This window comes from Zingiber officinale, chromosome 8A (assembly GCF_018446385.1).
Source record: "Zingiber officinale cultivar Zhangliang chromosome 8A, Zo_v1.1, whole genome shotgun sequence".
Taxonomy (NCBI): Eukaryota; Viridiplantae; Streptophyta; class Magnoliopsida; order Zingiberales; family Zingiberaceae; genus Zingiber; species Zingiber officinale.
Genome location: NC_056000.1, coordinates 57,852,633 through 57,873,494, shown reverse-complemented (window position 1 = coordinate 57,873,494; position 20,862 = coordinate 57,852,633). Strand labels below are relative to the sequence as shown.

The 20,862-nt window shown below is 38.6% G+C and overlaps 1 protein-coding gene across 1 annotated transcript; it reads left to right on the top strand.

Moving 5' to 3' along the window:
• The first annotated feature begins 1,093 nt into the window (after positions 1-1,093).
• On the top strand, positions 1,094-4,188 carry LOC122010857 (probable metal-nicotianamine transporter YSL14). Its single transcript, XM_042567327.1, has 6 exons — positions 1,094-1,532; positions 1,934-2,097; positions 2,269-2,366; positions 2,440-2,574; positions 2,712-2,901; positions 3,073-4,188. Exons 1-6 carry the CDS (start codon positions 1,094-1,096, stop codon positions 4,186-4,188), a joined length of 2,142 nt encoding a protein of 713 aa, XP_042423261.1.
• Positions 4,189-20,862: the final 16,674 nt, after the last annotated feature.

Genomic DNA, 20,862 nt, shown 5'->3' with positions numbered 1-20,862 from the left:
GCGGAGAGCGCCACGTTCCCAGCGTCCGTCGACTCAGCGTTTGGACAGGATCAATTATTATTTAAATTGTATAAATAAAATTAAAATGGTGAGAAAATGAATATGTTATGTGTATGTGCATATAGACCCTATACCTTTTGATAGGGTGATAAATACTATAAGACCCATCTATACATATGTCTTAATAATACATTTTATACCCTCTAAAAATTAATTCTAAGATTTATTCAAACAACCACGCAAATAAATACCAAGACTTTCATTAAAATAAATTTATTTTATTTAATAGTATTTATAATATTTTAATAATATTGATTCAACGTATATTAGTTATTTTTTTAATACGATATTACTCCAACTCCCTATTGGAGTTAGTTACCAACATATATTAATTATTTTCTAATATGATATCACTCCATTATAGTAAAGTTATAATCTTTTAACCAACTCGATACTCGGTAGCCACAATATAAGGTAATTTTCCATTTATAAATCAATCTATTTATCTAATCTATTATAGTTAATATTTTCTTTAAAAAATATAAAATATAAATAATAACTATAAACTATACATCACACGTATCGCCAGGGAGAATAACTATAAACGGTCGAACTGACGATGAACTGTGATCTGAATCATAAATAGCACAGATGGTTACGTTATCGATATGGTCCAGTACCACACGTAATTGGAACGCAGTAGGTATTTATTTACGTTGAATGAAAATTGAACTCTTGTTATTTGTATAATTTTTTTTAATTGACATCGGTATTTAATTTATGCCATCTAACATGTAACAAATTTTCACAAACCATCAAAATAATTCGAAAATGCTCCGATCGGACTGAATTTTTTATTTAAACCGGGAGTAAATATTTAACTTAAATATTTAGAAAACTGAGAAGGCGCGGTGGCTGTATGTTTCAGGGAAAAGTCAACCTCCGAGAAGGCGCGCTGTGCTGCAGCCAGACCCGATCGGGGCTCCACTCCCGCTTCTATTTGAACCGCTCGCTCTCCGTCCCTGACCACGCCCTTCCGATCGGAGCCCAAATCGGAGAAGAGCATTCATCGGGCTAGGCGGAGAGGGGGATCATGGGCGCTGTGGAGGGGGAGGAGCTGGAGTGGAAGAGTACGATTGAGGAGAATCCGGAGGGTGGTGGTGGTGGTGGCGGCGCGGCGAGGAGGAGGAGGGGGAGGTCGGACGGCGATGAGGAGGAAGCGACGGCGGCGTCCGTCGAGAGGGAGTTCGACGGCAAGCCGGTGCCCACGTGGAGGGAGCAGCTGACGGTGCGGGCGTTCGCGGTGAGCCTGCTTCTGGGGGTGCTGTTTAGCGTGATAGTGATAAAGCTCAGTCTCACGACTGGCGTCATCCCCTCCCTCAATGTCTCCGCCGGCCTGCTCGGCTTCTTCTTCGTCAAAACCTGGACGGCAGCGCTTGCACGCGCCGGCCTCCTCCACCGTCCCTTCACCCGACAGGAGAATACCGTCGTCCAGACCTGCGTCGTCGCTACCTCTGGCATCGCCTCCAGCGGTATTCCTCCCTGCCATTCTTCTTCCTTTTCTTCTTCATTTTTCTTGAATTAAAGTTAAGTTACTATTGTTAAATTTCATGTTATTATCGTTTTCCCTCCCCTTCTCTTTTTTCTCAGATCACAATTTCCTATTTCTATTTACATTGATTTCGAGTTATTCTGCAAGTGTCTGAGAGAGAAAAAAAATTCTGCAAGTTTGATGAATCATACAAAGTTTTCTTTATGAGGCTGATGGTTGTGTTAAACAAACTAGTTTCTTCCATAAATGTTATTCTACAACTCCGATCAATGTATGACTCCAGTGATTGTTGTATTTTCTCTACTTATTTGTTTTTAGTCATTTGTGATAGAAATGTTAGGCTATTAGCTGAATTGATATCTTACAGACTTACATGAGCAGGGGGGTTTGGAACTTACCTGTTTGCCATGAGTGAAGCGATTGCCACGCGATCAACAGAAGCTAATTATGCACAGAACATAAAGAATCCTAAGCTTGGATGGATGATTGGATTCCTCTTTATTGTTAGTTTCCCAGGGTTGTTCTCCCTTGTACCCATGAGAAAGGTATTGTATCTAACTTAGCACGTTTGGCCAATGAATGATCAGTTTCTCGTGCATAAGTCTTTCAATCCACAATAAATAATTAGTCCAGTGGTGCAAAACCTCATTCAAGTAGAAAATATTGTATTTGGACCATGTTTTATGTTTGTATACTAATCGAAAGGTTGTTCTTAGGTCATGATCATTGACTACAAACTGACCTATCCTACTGGAACTGCAACAGCACACCTTATCAACAGCTTCCATACTCCTAGTGGAGCTAAGCTAGTGAAGTATGATAATCTTAAAATTATGCTTTCTGATTTCTCATCGAGGTTATGTCAGAAAACTGTAAATTTTTTGCAGGAAACAGGTGAAAATGTTGGGGAAGTTTTTTGTGTGCAGCTTTCTGTGGGGCCTCTTCCAGTGGTTCTACACTGCTGGAGACAATTGTGGATTTGCTTCATTCCCTACATTAGGCCTCGAAGCATACCAAAACAAGTATGGATGAATTTTATAAATGCGAGTCTCTGTAAATTTAATCTTCCTAGTCTAGTACTGTTTACTTTTGAAAGAGAATTAATGCTGAAAACACAGGGGATTACTTCTTGTCGACATCATGAATTCACACCTTGCAGGTTTTATATTGATTTTTCGGCTACTTATGTTGGGGTTGGGATGATTTCTCCCTACCTTGTGAACGTATCTGTTCTCTTGGGTGGCATCCTCTCGTGGGGAATTATGTGGCCTCTTATAGATGCTAAGAAAGGAAGCTGGTATCCAGCTGATCTCCCCCAATCCAGTCTTCATGGTTTGCATGGTTACCGGGTATTGTTTCTCTTTTACTCAGATTCCTGAAGATGGCTGGTCAAACAGATGATCATGCATTTTGGTCCATTAAGTATCATGTGATTGTCCTAATTAAATCAAGTTTAATCATTGTTTTTGAAGTTAGAACAGTCTCTTACAATTTATGCTTTTGCATATACTATTTTCCAGGTCTTTATAGCTATTGCCTCGATCCTGGGAGATGGACTCTACAACTTGTTCAAAGTTTTCGGCAAGACCATAATCGCCTTAGTGTCTGAAATCAAGAACAAAAACACTGTGAATGCACAGGTGTTTTCTGATGGCCCTTCAGCTTATGATACATCACCTGTTTCCTTCGACGATAAGCGTCGCACCGAACTCTTTCTCAGCGACCAAATCCCCAAACCAATTGCTTATGGAGGTTACATAGCTGTTGCAATTATCTCCATTGTCACAATACCCCACATTTATCCACAACTGAAGTGGTACCATGTGTTGGTGCTCTACATATTTGCACCGGTGCTGGCATTCTGCAATGCCTATGGCGCAGGCCTTACTGACTGGTCGCTCGCCTCAACTTATGGGAAGCTTGCGATTTTCATCATCGGTGCGTGGGCCGGTGCTTCCCACGGCGGTATTCTTGCAAGCCTTGCTGCTTGTGGTGTCATGATGAGCATCGTGTCCACTGCATCCGACCTCATGCAGGACTTCAAGACAGGGTACTTGACTCTGGCCTCTCCCAGGTCCATGTTTATTAGTCAAGTGATCGGCACAGCCATGGGCTGTGTGATTGCTCCTTCGGTCTTCTGGTTGTTACTGAATGCGTTCAAAGACATTGGTCTGCCTGGATCAGAATACCCTTCAGCCAGTGCTATTGTTTACCGTAACATGGCTGTAATGGGAGTTGACGGCTTCTCATCACTGCCAAAACACTGCCTCACTCTCTGCTTCATTTTCTTTGCTGCCGCGATCGTCATCAATGCAATACGAGACATCGTGGGGGAGAAGATTGCAAGCTTTATACCTCTTCCAATTGCGATGGCAATACCATTCTCCTTGGGATGCTACTTTGTCATTGACATGTGTGTAGGAAGCTTGGTTTTGTTCATCTGGCAGAAGATCAACAAGGCCAAAGCAGATGCATTTGGTCCAGCAGTGGCTTCAGGTCTGATTTGTGGCGATGGGATATGGACTCTTCCGCAATCGGTGCTTGCTCTTGCTAAGGTGAATCCACCCATTTGCATGAAGTTTTTGTCGAGGAGCATGAACGAGAAAGTGAATGCATACATTGCATCCTTGTCTTAGTGATTGTGCACCAGAAGGATTGACAGATAGAAGGTTGTAGATCTTTAACTATCCAAAAAAGAAATCAGATTCACAGGGTTTTATTTTTGCTTGAAGTTCAATCTCCTTGCTGAGAGATTAATAATCATTTTCTTTCTTCATCCTGTTCCAGTATAGTACTGATTTGTTTTATTTCGTCCTCCCAAATAAACAAGGCCTAAATTTGAATATTTGAGAAAAGATGAAGAGCATTTACTCTAAATAAAATACTACTTTTATATTTATGCCGATACGGTGGGCCTGGAAGTTCGGATTGGCTCGACCGGACCAGGATGATCTCCAAGTTAGTTTTTTTGTCCACGTGGCGGAGCGAGGACCAGAACGCCATGGCTTCAAAGCTCACTATCTGTAGCTACTGGCTCACCTTCCCTTCCACTCGGACTGCTCTTCCGATGCCCGCTTCATCACTTTCTCTGCTCCTCACTCTTTCTGTTGAAAATTAAACTTGATTTTAAATGTTGATAAAATTTATGATTTTAAATGTTGATAAAATTTATGAAGATAGAAGGATGAGGTGGTAAATTTCACTAACTTTGTGATAGGATAAAATTGTTAAGTTGTCATGATAAAAATAAGAGTTTCGTAGAGATAAAATTAAAAAAAAAATCTAAATTATTAGTGTTTATCCAATAAACCTTTAAATATATACTTCTTTTCACTGAATGAAGCAAGTTGAGTATTTTATTTTATTCTTCTTCTCTTCCACGTAGAGATTCTCCTCCTCCATATTATTGTCTCTCATATTTTTCCTTTTATTTCTTCTCCAATAGTTCTTTTTCCAACAAAGTGGTATCAGAACCATGGCTAATGGAGGTATGATTCCCTTCCAAGTTCCAGTACTCAAAGCGAGTAATTATGACAATTGGAGTATCAAGATGAAGGCACTTCTTGGAGCTCATGATGTTTGGGAAGTTATAGAAAAAGACTATGTTGAGCCTCGTGATGACTCGACGTTATCTTCAACTAAAAAAAGACAGTCTGAGAGATTTAAGAAAGAGAGACAAGAAGACTCTCTTCCTCATTTATCAAGCTTTAGATGAGGATGGTTTTGAGAAGATTTCAAGTGCTACTTCAGCCAAGCAAGCATGGGAAAAGTTTCAAGTCTCATATCAAGGAGAAGAAAAGGTAAAAAAGGTACGACTTCAGACATTAAGAAGTCAATTTGATACTCTTCGTATAAAAGAACGTGAGTTAGTATCAGATAATTTTTCTAGAGTCTCTACCATTTTCAATCAACTAAAGAGAAATGGTGAGAAACTAGAAGAAGTAACTATTATTGAGAAAATTCTTCGATCATTGGATTCAAAATTTGATAGCATTACAACCATCATCGAAGAGACCAAGGATCTACAAGTCATGACGATTGAGCAACTCCTGGGTTCATTACAAGCCTATGAAAAAAAGAAGAAGATAAATGAAGAAATTACTCAACAACTCCTAAAGACGACTCTTCAACCGACAAAGAAAGATGAAAGTTCCAGTAACAATAGAAGTCAACGTGGAAGAGGTCGTTGATATGGACGAGGCTGTTCTAATAAGCAAGGATGGATTTCCAACAACAACAATGAAACAGGAGAACATTCAACAAGAGGACGTGGAAGAGGGTACACAAACTCGAGGTACGATAAATCTCAAGTTAAGTGCTACAATTGTGACAAATTTGGGCATTATGCAAAAGAATGTAGATTGCCCAAGAATAAAGTATATGAAAGAGCAAATTATATGGAAGAAAGAAAAGAAGAAGATGACACCCTACTGCTAGCGTATAAAGATAATGAAAGAGAAGAAGATACAATTTGGTATCTCGACACTGGTGTTGTGGTGCAAGCAATCATATGTGCGGCAAAAGAAACATGTTCGTAGAGCTTGATGAATCAGTTGGTGGTAATGTATCCTTCGGAGATGAATCAAAGATTGAGGTAAAAGACAAAGGTAACATTCTCATCCGTTTAAAGAATGGAAAACATGAATTTATCTCAAATATTTTCTTTATGCCAAATGTGAAGAGCAACATCCTAAGCTTAGGACAACTTTTGGCAAAAGGATATGATATTCATCTAAAAGATGGTATGCTCATCTTGAAAGATCATATTGGTTGCTTAATTGCTAAGGTGCCTATGTCAAAAAATAGAATGTTCTTACTTAATATTCAAAATGATGCTGTCAATTGTCTCAAAGCTTGTTACAAAGACATCACTTGGCTATGACATCTTCGATTTGGACATCTCAATTTTGGAGGACTAGAACTGCTTTCAAAGAAAGAGATGGTGAGAGGACTACCTTGCATCAAACATCCTGATCAAGTTTGTGAAGCATGTCTACGTGGAAAGCAATTTAGAAGAAGTTTTCCAAAGGAGTCAAGTTCAAGAGCTCAAAAGCCTCTTGAACTTATACATACAGATGTTTGCGGTCCGATAAAGCCAAGTTCACTGGGTAAGAGTAATTATTTTATTCTTTTCATAGATGATTTTTCTCGAAAAACTTGGGTATACTTCTTGAACAAAAATCGGAGGTCTTCGGCATATTCAAGAAATTTAAAGCTACCATAGAAAAGGAGAGCGGTCTCGAGGTCAAAGCTATGCGTTCTGATCGAGGAGGAGAATTTACCTCAAAGGAGTTTCAAGAATTTTGTGAAGCCAACGGAATACGACGACCCTTGACAGTTCCAAGATCCCCTCAACAAAATGGAGTGGCAAAAAGAAAGAATCGAACTATCCTTGACATGACAAGGAGCATTCTCAAAAGTAAGAGGCTACCAAAGGAACTTTGGGCAGCAGCGGTTGCATGTGCAGTATACTTATCCAACCGATCACCAACAAGGAGTGTGTGGGGGCAAGACACCACAAGAAACATGGAGCGAAAGGAAGCCTGGGATTTCTCATCTAAAAATTTTTGGAAGTATAGCCCACGTTCATGTGCCTGATCAATCAAGAAGCAAATTGGATGATAAAAGTAAGAAGTTTATTTTTATTGGTTATGATACTAACTCAAAAGGGTATAAGCTATACAATCCAGATACTGGGAAGACAATCATCAGCCGAGATGTCATATTTAATGAAAAAGAAGAATGGAATTGGGAATCTCAAAATGAAGATTACAACTTCTTCCCGTGCTTTGAAGAAGAAGATGTGGAGCAACTAAGGGTGGAGCAAACAAGAGAGGAACCTACTACTCCACTAGTAACACCAACATCAAGTACTCAAGGAAATTCATCTGCATCAACTTCAAGTGAGAGAATACCACGCTTTAGAAGCTTACGAGACATTTATGAGGTAACTGAAAATCAAGATTTCCAAGAAGCTATAAAGAGCAAAAGGTGGAAAGATGCGATGGATGATGAAATCAAGGCGATAGAAAAGAATGACACATGGGAGTTAACTGCACTTCCTAAAGGACATAAGGCGATTGGTGTGAAGTGGGTGTACAAAATAAAGAAGAATGCCAAAGGAAAAGTTGAAAGATATAAAGCAAGATTGGTGGCAAAAGGCTACAGTCAAAGATCTGGCATTGATTATGATGAGGTATTCGCTCCCGTTGCTCGATTAGAAACTATCAGACTAATCATTGCTTTGGCAGCTCAAAATAAGTGAAAAATACATCAAATGGATGTAAAATCTGCTTTTTTAAATGGAGTTCTCGAAGAAGAAGTTTATATTCAGCAACCATCAGGTTATGAAGTTAAAGGACAAGTTCTAAAATTGAAGAAGACTTTTTACGAGCTAAAGCAAGCACCAAGGGCATGGAATAGTCGAATAGACAAGTACCTGCAAGAGAAAGGCTTCATCAAATGTCCTTATGAACATGCATTATACATTCAAAGTAAGGATAAAGATGTTTTGATTGTATGCATTTATGTTGATGACTTGATCTTCACAGAAAGCAATCCAAATATGTTTGGAGAATTTAAAAAAGCAATGACTAAAGAGTTTGAGATGACTGATATTGGGCTCATGGCATACTATCTGGGCATTGAGGTGAACCAAAGGGAAGATGGAAACTTCATCTCACAAGCAGGTTATGCAAGAGAGATATTAAAGAAGTTCAAGATGGATAACATTAAGTCTATGAATACCCCAGTAGAATGTGGAGTCAAGCTATCAAAACATGATGAAGAAGAAAAAGTTGATCCAACATTTTTTAAGAGTTTGATTGGAAGTTTACGATACTTGACGTGCACAAGGCCTGATATTCTTTATGCTGTTGGACTTGTTAGTCGCTACATGGAAGATCCAACTACTACCCACCTTAAGATCGCTAAGAGAATTTTGCGCTATATTAAAGGTACGATATATTTTGGATTACTTTATTCAACATCTAACCACTTCAAACTTGAAGGATATAGCGATAGTGATTGGGGTGGAGATATAGACGATAGAAAGAGCACTACAGGATTTGTGTTCTTTATGGGAGATACAGCTTTCACTTGGATGTCAAAAAAATAGCCTATTGTCACACTTTCTACTTGTGAAGCGGAATATGTGGCTGCAACTTCATGTGTTTGTCATGTTATTTGGCTCAGAAATTTATTGAATGAGTTAAGGTTACCACAAGAAGAGGCAACCAAGATTCGAGTTGATAACAAGTCTACAATAGCACTAGCAAAAAATCCAGTCTTCCATGATAGAAGCAAGCACATTGATACGCGCATTCACTATATCAGAGAATGTATTATAAGAAAAGAGGTGCAAGTGGAATACATAAAGTCTCAAGATCAAATTGCTGATGTTTTTACCAAGCCACTCAAATTTGAAGACTTCATCAAAATGCGATATTTGCTTGGAGTTACAAAATCAAGTTTAAGAGGGGGTGTTGAAAATTAAACTTAATTTTAGATGTTGATAAAATTTGTGAAGATAGAAGGATGAGGTGACAAGTTTGACTAACTTTGTGATAGGATAAAATTGTTGAGTTGTCATGATAAAGATAAGAGTTTCGTAGAGATAGAATTAAAAAAAATCTAAATTATTAGTGTTTATCCAATAAGCCTATAAATATGTACTTCTTTTCACTGAATGAAGCAAGTTGAGTATTTTGTTTTATTCTTCTTCTCTTCCACGTAGAGATTCTCCTCCTCCATATTATTGTCTCCCATATTTTTTCCTTTTATTTCTTCTCCAATAGTTCTTTTTCCAACACTCCGGCCTTCTCCTTCTCTTTTTGCCGTCGGATTTCTCGGTCTGCTTCAATTCTCCTCCCCCAATCCGCTCCTTCGCGTCCTCTTCTCCGTAGTGCCTCACGCTAAGGCCGTACGCCAACCTCCGGAACTCCCCCAGTGAGACGGCAGCCGAGTATTCTAGAGCTGGCGTGGCTGTCTACAGACTAAGATCTTACAAGGTTCTCCTCTCCGACGCATCCCGGTCCCTCGTGTCTGCTTTGGATGATGGTGATAAATAGTTTTGTTTAGATAACGACCAAAGTCAACCGAGAGTTCTTGATTCTACGGTACTACGTATCACTCCTGCTGGACCATCTCCCACTCCAAGCAGCCAGGACTCCATGTAACCCCAACTTCATGCAATTCGACTGTAAGCAACCTCAACTCCATGACGCTCTTGATTCTGAGTGGTCTTCGACTTTGTGGCGCCCTCGATTTCGAGTGATCTCTGACTTCATAGTGCCCCTGACTCTGGATGATTCCTGATTCTAGGTTATCTGTGACCATTAAGGGGATAAACTATGGCTCACTGAATATGTGAACAACATAACCGTTATTTTCTAAAACACGTGGAGAATGTCGCTGATTAATCCATGAAAGGGGGCAACGTAGTTATTTATTTCAAGAAAGATGAGTAATGTCAATGGAGATCTCAGAACACGAGAAGCATAGTCGCAACCCTATAAAAGATAGTCTACTCCTACGGGCGCAACACACACTCATCCAAAACCCTAAACTAATGTTCTTTCTTTCTTCCTCTCTATCGGAGACTTATTTGAACGCTACATTGGGGACCCCCGTTGTTATTCTAATCCTCTCCTTGTTTTCACCCATACAGGCTCCAATGGGCCTCCCTACTAGTCCTCATTGTTGCTAGGCGATCAACGACCAAGTCAAAGTCAACATAAACATCTACTCACCAATAACTCATTCGTCGACATTTTTCACTCGGGGCTCATTAGACGGGGTCACTCGAGTAGCCTCAAATCTCCTCTCGGGGCTTAAACAAGAATTGATTGTGTATCTCTAGCGCAACCATGACGTCTTTTCCTAGTCGGCCAAAGATGTTACCGGTGTTTCTACGACTGTGATGGCTCGTCTACTAATCATGCTTCTCGATGTTCAACCCGTCCGGCAGAAGAAACAAAATTTCTAACCAGAGCATAATCAAGTGATTCAGGTCAAAATTAACAAGTTAATCGAATTAGAGCACATCTCGGAGGTTCAATTCCTAACCTGGTTCGCCAATGTGGTACTAGTGTCTAAGCCGGAATAAAGTAGAGGATATGCATCGATTTTCGAGACCTCAACAAGGCATACTCAAAGGATTGTTATCCTATCCTCCGCATTGTTCAACTATTAGATTCAACCTCTGGATATGAACTCATATGCATCTATATGTCTATCAAGACTCACCAAATTCTGTTGGCTTCCAAAGATAAATAAAATGTCAGACTAACAGGACCTTTTGTTATATTGTCATATCATTTAATTTAAAGAATGCAAGGGCAACTTATCAACGATTTATGGATCGAGTCTTCAAGCACCAAATCGAGAGGAACATCGAGATGTACATGGATGACATCTTAATCAAATATATTAAATTTGAGACTCTGATCTCGAATATTGAGGGAGCGTGTTGTACACTGAGAGTTTAAGCTTAATCTCAATAAGTGTCTATTTGGAGTCAAGAGAAAAATTTCTCAGATACATTGTAATTAAGTGGGGAATCGAAACCAATCCCGAGAAGGTTCAAGCACTCCAAAATATGCCTCCTTCCATAATCTCTAGAGTTTATTTCTCTCTTTTCTCTAGAATAAGTCTTTCTCTCTTTTCTCTAGAGTTTGGATTGTAAAAGTATATTTACTATATCATCTTGCTGTAACTTTTTGTCCATGTAGTAGTGATCTTGATTCTAGAATTAGGGAGTAACTATTGTTTGTGGTCCGACGCTACTGTACATATACGAACTCGATGTCAAAAACACATTTTAATATCCCAGGGAGTGCAGGGAAAGGCCGAAAGGTGAACCTAAGTCTCCATCTCGTAGAATAACAAGACCGGGGGGGAGGTTCAGTCATGAAAGTAGTACAAGTTATCATAAGGATATAGCCAATCACTAAGTTTAATGGGTCTGTCTTGATTCGGTGTCACGCAATAAGGGAAGACAAATCAAGAATTGTGGTGCATCGTGACAAGCGCTTCCATGAGAAAGTGGTTCTTTAGCAATGTCACCCTAGAAGTAGATATCGTGTTTGGGCAGATACACCGATGTAGTTCTAAAAGATCATGTTGGGTAAATTGAGATTGTCTACATACGTGAACAATCAATGAGAATTAGGAAACCAAATATAGATTTGAATGTCTACAATCATTGGGGTGAAATTGAAGTCTCAGGATCGCTTCTTAACATCGGATTTTCCTCTAAAATTTTTCTCTCACGATTTTCTCCGTTTTCTCAAGACTTTTACAACTTTTGGATTCTCTAGATAACTAATTTCACATCATAGATTGGTACTCAAATTATAATTCTCGTGAGATCGATACTTTTTATTGTTTGACGATGACCATGAACTTGCGATTTGCGACATCATGCCTCATGAAATATTTTTTGAACTCCAATAGATCTCCAAGCCATCATCCTCAATCAACCTTGTCAAGTTAATTATAAGCTCCACATTTGTCATGTCAAGTTCCTACACGACTTAACACATATATCAAATACATATACAAGGACTTACTTAATCCTATTACTCAAACGTTAAAACCTAATGTTGAGTCTGACCCATTAAAGCATAATTGCACTAACACTTTGAACTCATGAATGATAATCAAACTTAATGATAGACTAGAAGACCCAAGTATTATATACTAAGATTTAGAATAATGACTTATCCATTTTTCATAAAGATAAGATATATATATATATATATATAAAAGTTTGAGATCAGGTTGATTTCCCAATCATAGTAAATAATTAATCAATTATTCTAAACCTAATTAGTTGTCTAATCTATGAGATTCATTTTTATCTCATAATATTTACAAATCCACTATAGAAAACTAAATAATTACACAATAAATTAATTCCTCTAATATTTCCCCTTAAGATGGAGCTCTTATGGAGAGTCCAATCTTAATTGATCTTCTAAAGAGTCACAAGGGGTGCGTAAAGCACTTTGTACTTGATCCCTAATAAAATGATAATTAATCACAATATACTTCATGCATGAATGGAAGACTTGGAAGAAAAATGAATTGCACCTATATTGACATAATAGATAACAGAGCAGTGGAAATACAAATATCAAGTTTAGTTAGAATAGAACAAAATCAACGTAACTCTACAACTATAGCAACAACTGAACAATATTTAGCTTCGGTGGAGAAGCGTGTAACCGTGTATTGTTTCTTGGAGATATGGCCCTCAGGATATAGCACAGACGGTGATCGCATAGCATCTCTGGCGTAATGACCAGGGGTCATTGTTCAAGAATTGACAACCTGAGTGTTATCCCACCATGCGTCTAACACCTGTGTACCTGCATGTATCTTCGTCCATATTTGTGGGGTCGACATTAGGAGGGTTGTTAATGTAGCGGATCTACATTTTTTTTGGAGGACCATAATATGGGATTGCTACCAAGATACACAATATAAGCACTAGTGGAGGTGTAATCATCCTTTTTACCGACCAATCATCATTTGAAAAGGAATGAAGAGAAAACACTATTTGACGGCGCAAGGCTAGATCATGATTAGTTATACAAGAAAGGTAGTGAAGCAAGCGTTCGACAACATTCCAATAATCAATAGTAGGTCAATGCATGAACTGAGACAACTTGTTAACTGTATATGTAATATCAAGATGAATAAGACATAAATATTGGAGACTGCCAACAATGGTTTAGTATTCAGAAGAATAAGTTAATGGAGTTCTAGAAAGAACTATATGTTGGTGCAATCAGTCTCTAGGGTTTAATGTTTGACAATATATCTAAGTGGTCAGATTAACCAAGGGTTCATCAAACAGGACTTGATATTTAGAAGAGAGAAGTCTAGTTAAGATTAAATGTCTAGAAAGGAAAAGTCACAACTGGAGATCAGGTAAGGGTAAGTCCTAACTAGATGTTAGGCAGGTGAAAAGTCTACTAAGTGACTAGTCCTAATTGGAGGTTAGGCAAACGTAAGTCCTAACTTGAAGTTAAGCAAGTGAAAAGTCTACTAAGTAACTAGTCCTAACTGGAGGTTAGGTAAGGGAAAGTCATGGTGAGTGAAACTAAGCAGTAGAAGTTCTAGTGAGTGAAACTAGGCTCATATGATTAAATCTAGGCGGTGAAAGTCCTTGTAAGTGAAGCTAGGCCCTAGTGAGTGAAAATAGGCAATGGAGATTCGAAGGAGTAAGCTTTAGGTGGTAAAGTCTTGGATGCAGTCCAAACATGAAGTCTAATAGGTCGGGTAGACTTACATGAGTGTGGCTTGATTCCAAGGGATTGACACTTAGATGGTAGACTTGGAAGAAAGACCTTCAAGAAAAAGGTAAGCTTAGTAGGTTATGTAGACTTATAGGAGTGCGACTTGACCCTAAGGGATTGACCCTTAGGTGGTAGACTTGGAGGAGCCACCTCCAAGTAAAATGTAAGCCTAGTAGGTCAAGTAGACTTACATATATAGGTTAGATTACTTGTTTGTATTTTGTATAGTTTTTTTATAGAAACCTGGAGTTAGAAGCAAAATAGAGAGCAGACAAGCGTAAATGGGTGAACCAGACTTGACTCGAGTCGAACCAGAACCAAACGGGTTCAGTAGACCGAACTAGTAGCTCGGTAGACCGACATGGGTTCAGTCCAGACTACTGAGTTGTCAGAAATATTGACATGAAAGATGATGTGGCAAAAGATCTAGTTTATCTTTATGGTTTGGATGAGGATAATGATAAGTCAGATGATGTGAATAAAGATATGACTTTATCCAAATCAGAGTTGATCCATATAAGGATCTAATCCAACTCTATAAAAAGAAACAAAAGCTCTATGTTCAATTTCAATTTCTTCCATTCCACTCTCCATCTCTATGCTTAGAAAGTTATGCTACAAAACTCTGTGATCAAGGAAACTCTAGAAGGAGAGTGTGTTGCACTCAGGACTTCTAGACCGATTGTCATCTTTTGTTTGATTTATTTATTATAAGTTGTACTTAATTTATTATTATTTGTGTTTGTATTTCAAACTATAAGATGAGTTTCTCCATCTCCGGAAAGTTTTGAAAAGAAGACCACTAATGGATGGACGCTTCCCATGATTAGGACTTAGACGTACTTACCCTAGAGGGTTGGAAACTAAGTAAATCTCACGTATCTTTCTTCCATACTTTATTTTATATTCCGTTGTTACTAATGACTTTGATAGAACAATTAAAAGAACGATAAAGATGAATGATCGATTTTCACCCTCCTCTATCAACGCTACCAATCCTACACTATAACTATTGGCTCATTGGCAAGAGGAGTGGTGATAGGTTTGACCACAATCATATTTATACGAGCAAGAGGATCTGTGATATAATTCCGTTGAGAGAGAACCAATTCAGTGGAGGTAGGGACAACTTCAACACCAAGAAAGTAGCTCAAATCTCCAAGATCTTTAATGTAAAATATTTTGGCAAGCAGATCAATAAGCTCTGGGGTTGTAGTAGCATTACTGCGAGTAAGAATTATGGCATCGACATACACAAGTAGATAGATTAGAAAATCATCAGTATGAAAGATAAAGAGTGATGTGTCTGTAGAAGAGTTTTGAAACTCGAAGGCTATAAGAAATTATTGTAGTTCATGGTACTCAACTCTTGGTGCTTGTTTGGCACAATATATAGCCTTGCATAACTTGCATACATGTGAAGGATTATCACGATCAATAAACCTTGGTGGTTGTGCCATAAAAATATCTTTAAGGAGATGATTTTGCAGAAAGGCATTGTTGATATCAAGTTGACTAAGGACCACCCTGACTAACAGCAAGACTTAGCACCAAGCGAATAGTGGTAGGTTTGACAACCAAATTAAACGTGTCATGATAATCAATACTAGGATGTTGATGAAACCCTTTAACAACAAATCTCGCTTTGTACCTGGTGTTAGCCATTTTCATGTCACGTGGCACATCAAATTAATTAAAATTGAAACTCATTAAAATTGATACAAGCGTTGTAGCAACGAGTCCCAAGTCGTATTTTTTTTCCAAAGGTTACTAGCAAAATAAATGTGTAAGTACTCTAGAATTGGTTCAAATTGAATTCATTATATCATCAAGGTCAATTAAACTTTTTCCATTCAACTCACACTTCAAACTAATCTCATCTAATAAGATCAAGAACAGAGACAAGAAAGATCAACCTCATTCAAACATGATTCTACTCCATCCTTTCAAGTACACACAAAACAAAACAATCTATATATCATTGTTCAAGAATTCAGTCAAAATAGCATTGTTCAGAGGAAACAATCTATATATCAGAATAAGCATCCAACATTTAGGCATGATCACAGACTTAACATATCCAATGAACCAAACAAAAGCTTTGCTAACTAAACAACCAAAACTAACAAATTCATGCTAATCAGAACATCTAGTTTAAATCACAAACTAGTTAAACAACTAATCCAGAAGTTAGACAAGATTTAGATTGTATTAACTCAGAGAAATCAGAACTGCACACTAGAAATCAGAACCGGGGTTTGTTAAGCAGTAAATCAACAAAATCAGAACATGAAAGAAACAAAATGCAGAAACAATAAACTGCAGAATTAAATTCTAAACCATCTCTATCCAAAACTACTCTTCTAATGAGTCTTTCCTTGCCGTCACACAAGGAACATGAATGAAGAAGCTCTCAAACACTTAACTCAGTTCAGAATTCCCCAGCACCGAAGAAAATCTTCCCGGAAAAGCTGGTGAAGAATGAATCTGCCAAGCTCGAAATTCTGCAGATCTGGAATCGAAATTCTCTGGATCGATGCTCTCTGATGGAGGGCAAGCCACTGTCACCAAGGAACTCCTCTGATGATGGCTGAAACAGAGGAAATCAATCGAATAGATCTGAGCTCCGGAGAGGAAATCGCCGGCGCATGCAGAGGATCAGGACTTGGAAGCCAACGGATGGAAGCTCCAACGCCAATGAGATTCACTGAGAAGTAGATCTGGAAGAGGATGGTGGTCGGAATCCACTGGAAATCTCGCGGGATGCGGCGCTGTGCGCGGAGGAATCGACGAAGGAGCTGTACTGTAGCTTCTCAGATTTAAACAGATCTCAGATTTGATCGGACGGCTGAGATGATTTTTGGGCTAAATCAATGGTGAAAAGTCATCCAAAATCCGATCCGAAGGTACTGATGTTGATCTAGGGTCTGGATCTACTCTCCTGTAAGTCGGATCGATCAGATCATCACTGGATGGCCCAGATCCGACTAGTCTTCAATAAACGGTCCAGATTAAGTCGGGCTGGATCAATAGCTAGATGAACTCAGATCTGCATCAAAACTTCTGGATCTTCATCAATGGCTCAGATCTGCTCTCCATTAAGTTAGATCGGCCAGATCTTCAACGGATGGCTCAGATCTACTCATTCTTGGATGAACGGATTATAATGCTCCGAGGCTTGATCATCTTGATTAGCCCTTGATTTGAGCCCAAGTGTGGTCTGATTTGATCGGGTCCATGACCCTTTTGATGCCTACAAAATAAGAATCAAATATTAGCACCAAATACCATGAAAATTAGCTAATTTACAATTAGGTCCAAAATCAAATGCAATATTGAGATATGATGTTAATGTGAGATTAAGCTATGAATAAACTAATAAAAACATGCATTATGATTCAAAATAATATAGTCAAAATCATGGTTATCAGTACCTCTCAATAGTGTCATCAGGTAAATATTTAATTTTAAAAATATATGTACAACCAACAAGATTTCTCGTTGAATCAGCCGAGACAAGTTCTCATGTTCCATTCTATAGAAGAGCATGCCATTTAGGATCTTTGAGAGATTGGGTCACTGAGTGCAGCTCAATGTGATGATGTAAGGGGATAGTAGTAGTAAGATTAAGTTTTTGAATGGGTTTATGGATATTGTTTTCCGCTCGAGTGGTCATTATGTGGGTTTTGGTGGGTGGGTTTTGAGGAGATTGACAGGGGAGGGGAGGGTTGTTTTTGTGTGCTACTAATGGTGGTGTCGCTAGCTTGTTCAAGGGAATCAGACGAACGGGTTTGGCCAATCAAAGTTTGGCCAAGATTGAATGGGGTTTTGGTAATTGGACGTGGAATTTCAGATGGTGTGTGGTTGACCAAGGATGTCGAGTGGTTGATGGGAGATGAATATGGAGATGGAGCCGAGCCCGGGGAAAGGCAGTTGAGGGCATGGTGAGTGGCACAACCTTAGTTGGAAGAAATGATGTTGATGGAAACCAAGTTGAAAGTATTTCTGAACTAGGATAACGAAGATGAGATTGAATGGATTTGAACAGAAAGACAGATTCCACAAACTTGACATGATATGTAGATTTTGAAATAGACGGATCAGAGATATGCACTTTGGGTGAGGGAGTACCCAACAAACACACAAGGGATGGATCGAGACTCAAGTTTGTGACTAGAAAATGGACAAAGCTATGGATAGCATAAACAACCAAAGATACGGAGCTTTGTGGAGTTTGGTGGGGAGTGGAAGAGAGACTCATAAGGCGAGGAAAGAGAGAATGTAGGTGTGGGCATGCAATTAATAAGATACATTGTAGTGGTAAAAGCATAATTCCAGTATGTGATTGGAGTGAGGCATGAGTGAGGAGAGAAAGGCCAGTTTCAACAATATATTGATGTTGACGTTCGAAAATACCATTATGTTCAGGTGTATGTGAGGGAGAGATAAAATGAGAAATTCTATGAAGAGATAAAAAGTGATCTAATACTTGACATTCTCCCTCGTTATCAGAGTAAAGAGTAGCAACGAAAATTTTAAAATAATTTTCTACTAGTGCCATAAAGAGGAGAAAAACACTATACACATGAGATTTCTTCTTTAAGGGATAATACCATGTGTAACATGTAAAATGATCAACAAAAATAACATAATACTTAAAATCATCAACCAATTAAACAAGAGAGGTTCAAACATCAAAAAATATAACTTGTAAAGGGTGAGATGAAACAATTGTAGATTTAGAAAAAGGAAGCTTATGACTCTTATTACTTAGGCACGCATTGCAATGAGAGTTTTGTGATATATAATAAGGTAAAGAAACAATTGACATAATATGTTGAAGAATGGATGATGATGGATGTCCTAATCTAGAGTGTCACTCAGATGACGTGACCTTTATTCTAGAAAAGGCAGCAAGCGAAGAAGACAGTTTTGGAGAGAAGGTTGACCACTCATAGACGCATCTTTAGTATTACTCGTCAAAAGGGTTTCCCCGGTGCTTAGGTCTTTCATATGAAAAACAATATGTAAGAATTTAATAGAAACATGTTAATACTGCAAAATTGGTAGATTAAAATGAGGTTCTTTTTCATATTAGGTACACAGAGAATATTTTGTAAATTAAAAGTGCGAGTAGGGTTAGGAAGAGTAGTAGAACCAGTGTGGATAATTTGAAGACCTGAGCCATCACCGATCATAACACTATCATACCCTACATAAGAGTATGAAGTGACAGATTATTCAAGTCCATGGTGACATGGTGCGATGCTTCACTGTCAAGTATCCACGTGGAGGTGTCGGTTGTCTCAAGAGATGCAAGGTTTGCACATAATTACCATGGTGAAGTAGGACATGGAGCCTGTGATTATGTTGTTGGAGTCAATGAGGATTGAACAGCGACAAGTCAAAACAAAAATCCTTGAGTACCACGTCCTTGGAAATACCCCATATATGGGTAAATTTCACCCTACCTGTACAGGCACTGCCCCAACCTCTCACAATGACGTGGTGGAGGTCAGTCATTGCACCGAGCATTGGATTGGTTGTCTTTGACTGTGAATGGTGGTTGTGCAAAGGTGCCAAGAAGGAGGAGATGGTTGCCACAATTGATTGTTGCGTTGATTGACAAGATTGGCGATGACCGAAAAGGAATGCTGATGCTTGCAATTGTTGGAGAGATGCCTCCTCGTTGATGAGTTTTTCATGAATTTCATCAAAGGAGATAGATGTTTTACGAGTATTAACTACATCAACAATTCCTTTGTATTCCTCCCCAAGGCCATCAAGGATCTTATCAATGATATCTTCATCATCAACAAGTTTTCCTAGAAGTGCAAGTTCATCGACATGATTTTTGATGAATTGCATATACTCAGGGATCGTCCTAGAACCATAGACATAATTCTTCAATCGGTCCTTGATTTGTTTGATGTGACCATGAGATGGTTTGGCATAGGTATTAATCAAAGTAGTCCAAGCCTCTTGAGAGTGGTAGGGCGGGCAGGAAGAGGTTGGATGGATAAAGAGATTGCACCAAGGAGTGCTCTGAAGAGAAGAGGATCCTGTCACTTCCATATTAAGTAAGCAAGATTTACGGTCAAATTACCATTAACAGTAATAGTTGTTGCGGGATTAGGATGAAAACCATCAAGAAAATCATAGAAATCATAGACTTCGGATTTGGAGGATCCACGTGATGTAGTTGGCCCAACCCACACAACTTCCTCCATCTGGTTGTCTCTGTGACTTGTCCCACCCGTATGACTTTTAGCCGGCCCAACATTGTTGGCTAGGCAAATGCATTATTTGAAATAACTATTTCATAAAATATAGAAATAATTATTTCCATTAGAAATAGAGTAGATATTCCTATGAAACCGGATAAGACATTAATGGATCATTTTCCTATCAAAGCTTGCCTGCTCCGTGATAACTCTCGTTCAGGGGATCCTTTAGGACTGTCCTCTGCCAGTAATTAAGATGGAATCGAATGGAGTCTCCATCCACTCACATGCTCCATGTTAATGCATGGCATTGAACACAACCATGGCATCTTCATGACCATCTCACCATAATTTCTAATTCATCAAAGTGATTGACTTCATGTGTGTCCCGTCCCCTGCCCCTCCCCCTGCTAGACCCAATCCCGGGCCTGGTCTCAACCGGTCCTCGACTCAGCTTGGGCCCAGTCTAAATCGGACTTGACCCGAGCCTGAGCCCATAATTGAATCAACGGGTTGGGTATTCTTTGACATGGCTCCGGCCCAATTTTTTTATTTTTTTTATTTTAAAGGGTTTGAATTGTTTTTTTTTTATATAAATATTTTAGGAGAGATGTTTATACATTTATTCATAATCATTTATTAAATCAATAAATAATTTAATATATTAATTAATTAATAATAAATTAATATTTTTATTATATAACTATTTTTAATAAGTCCAACAACATTTGGTCTAGTAAACAATTTTATAAATTTATAATTTTTAAAAAATAATATAATA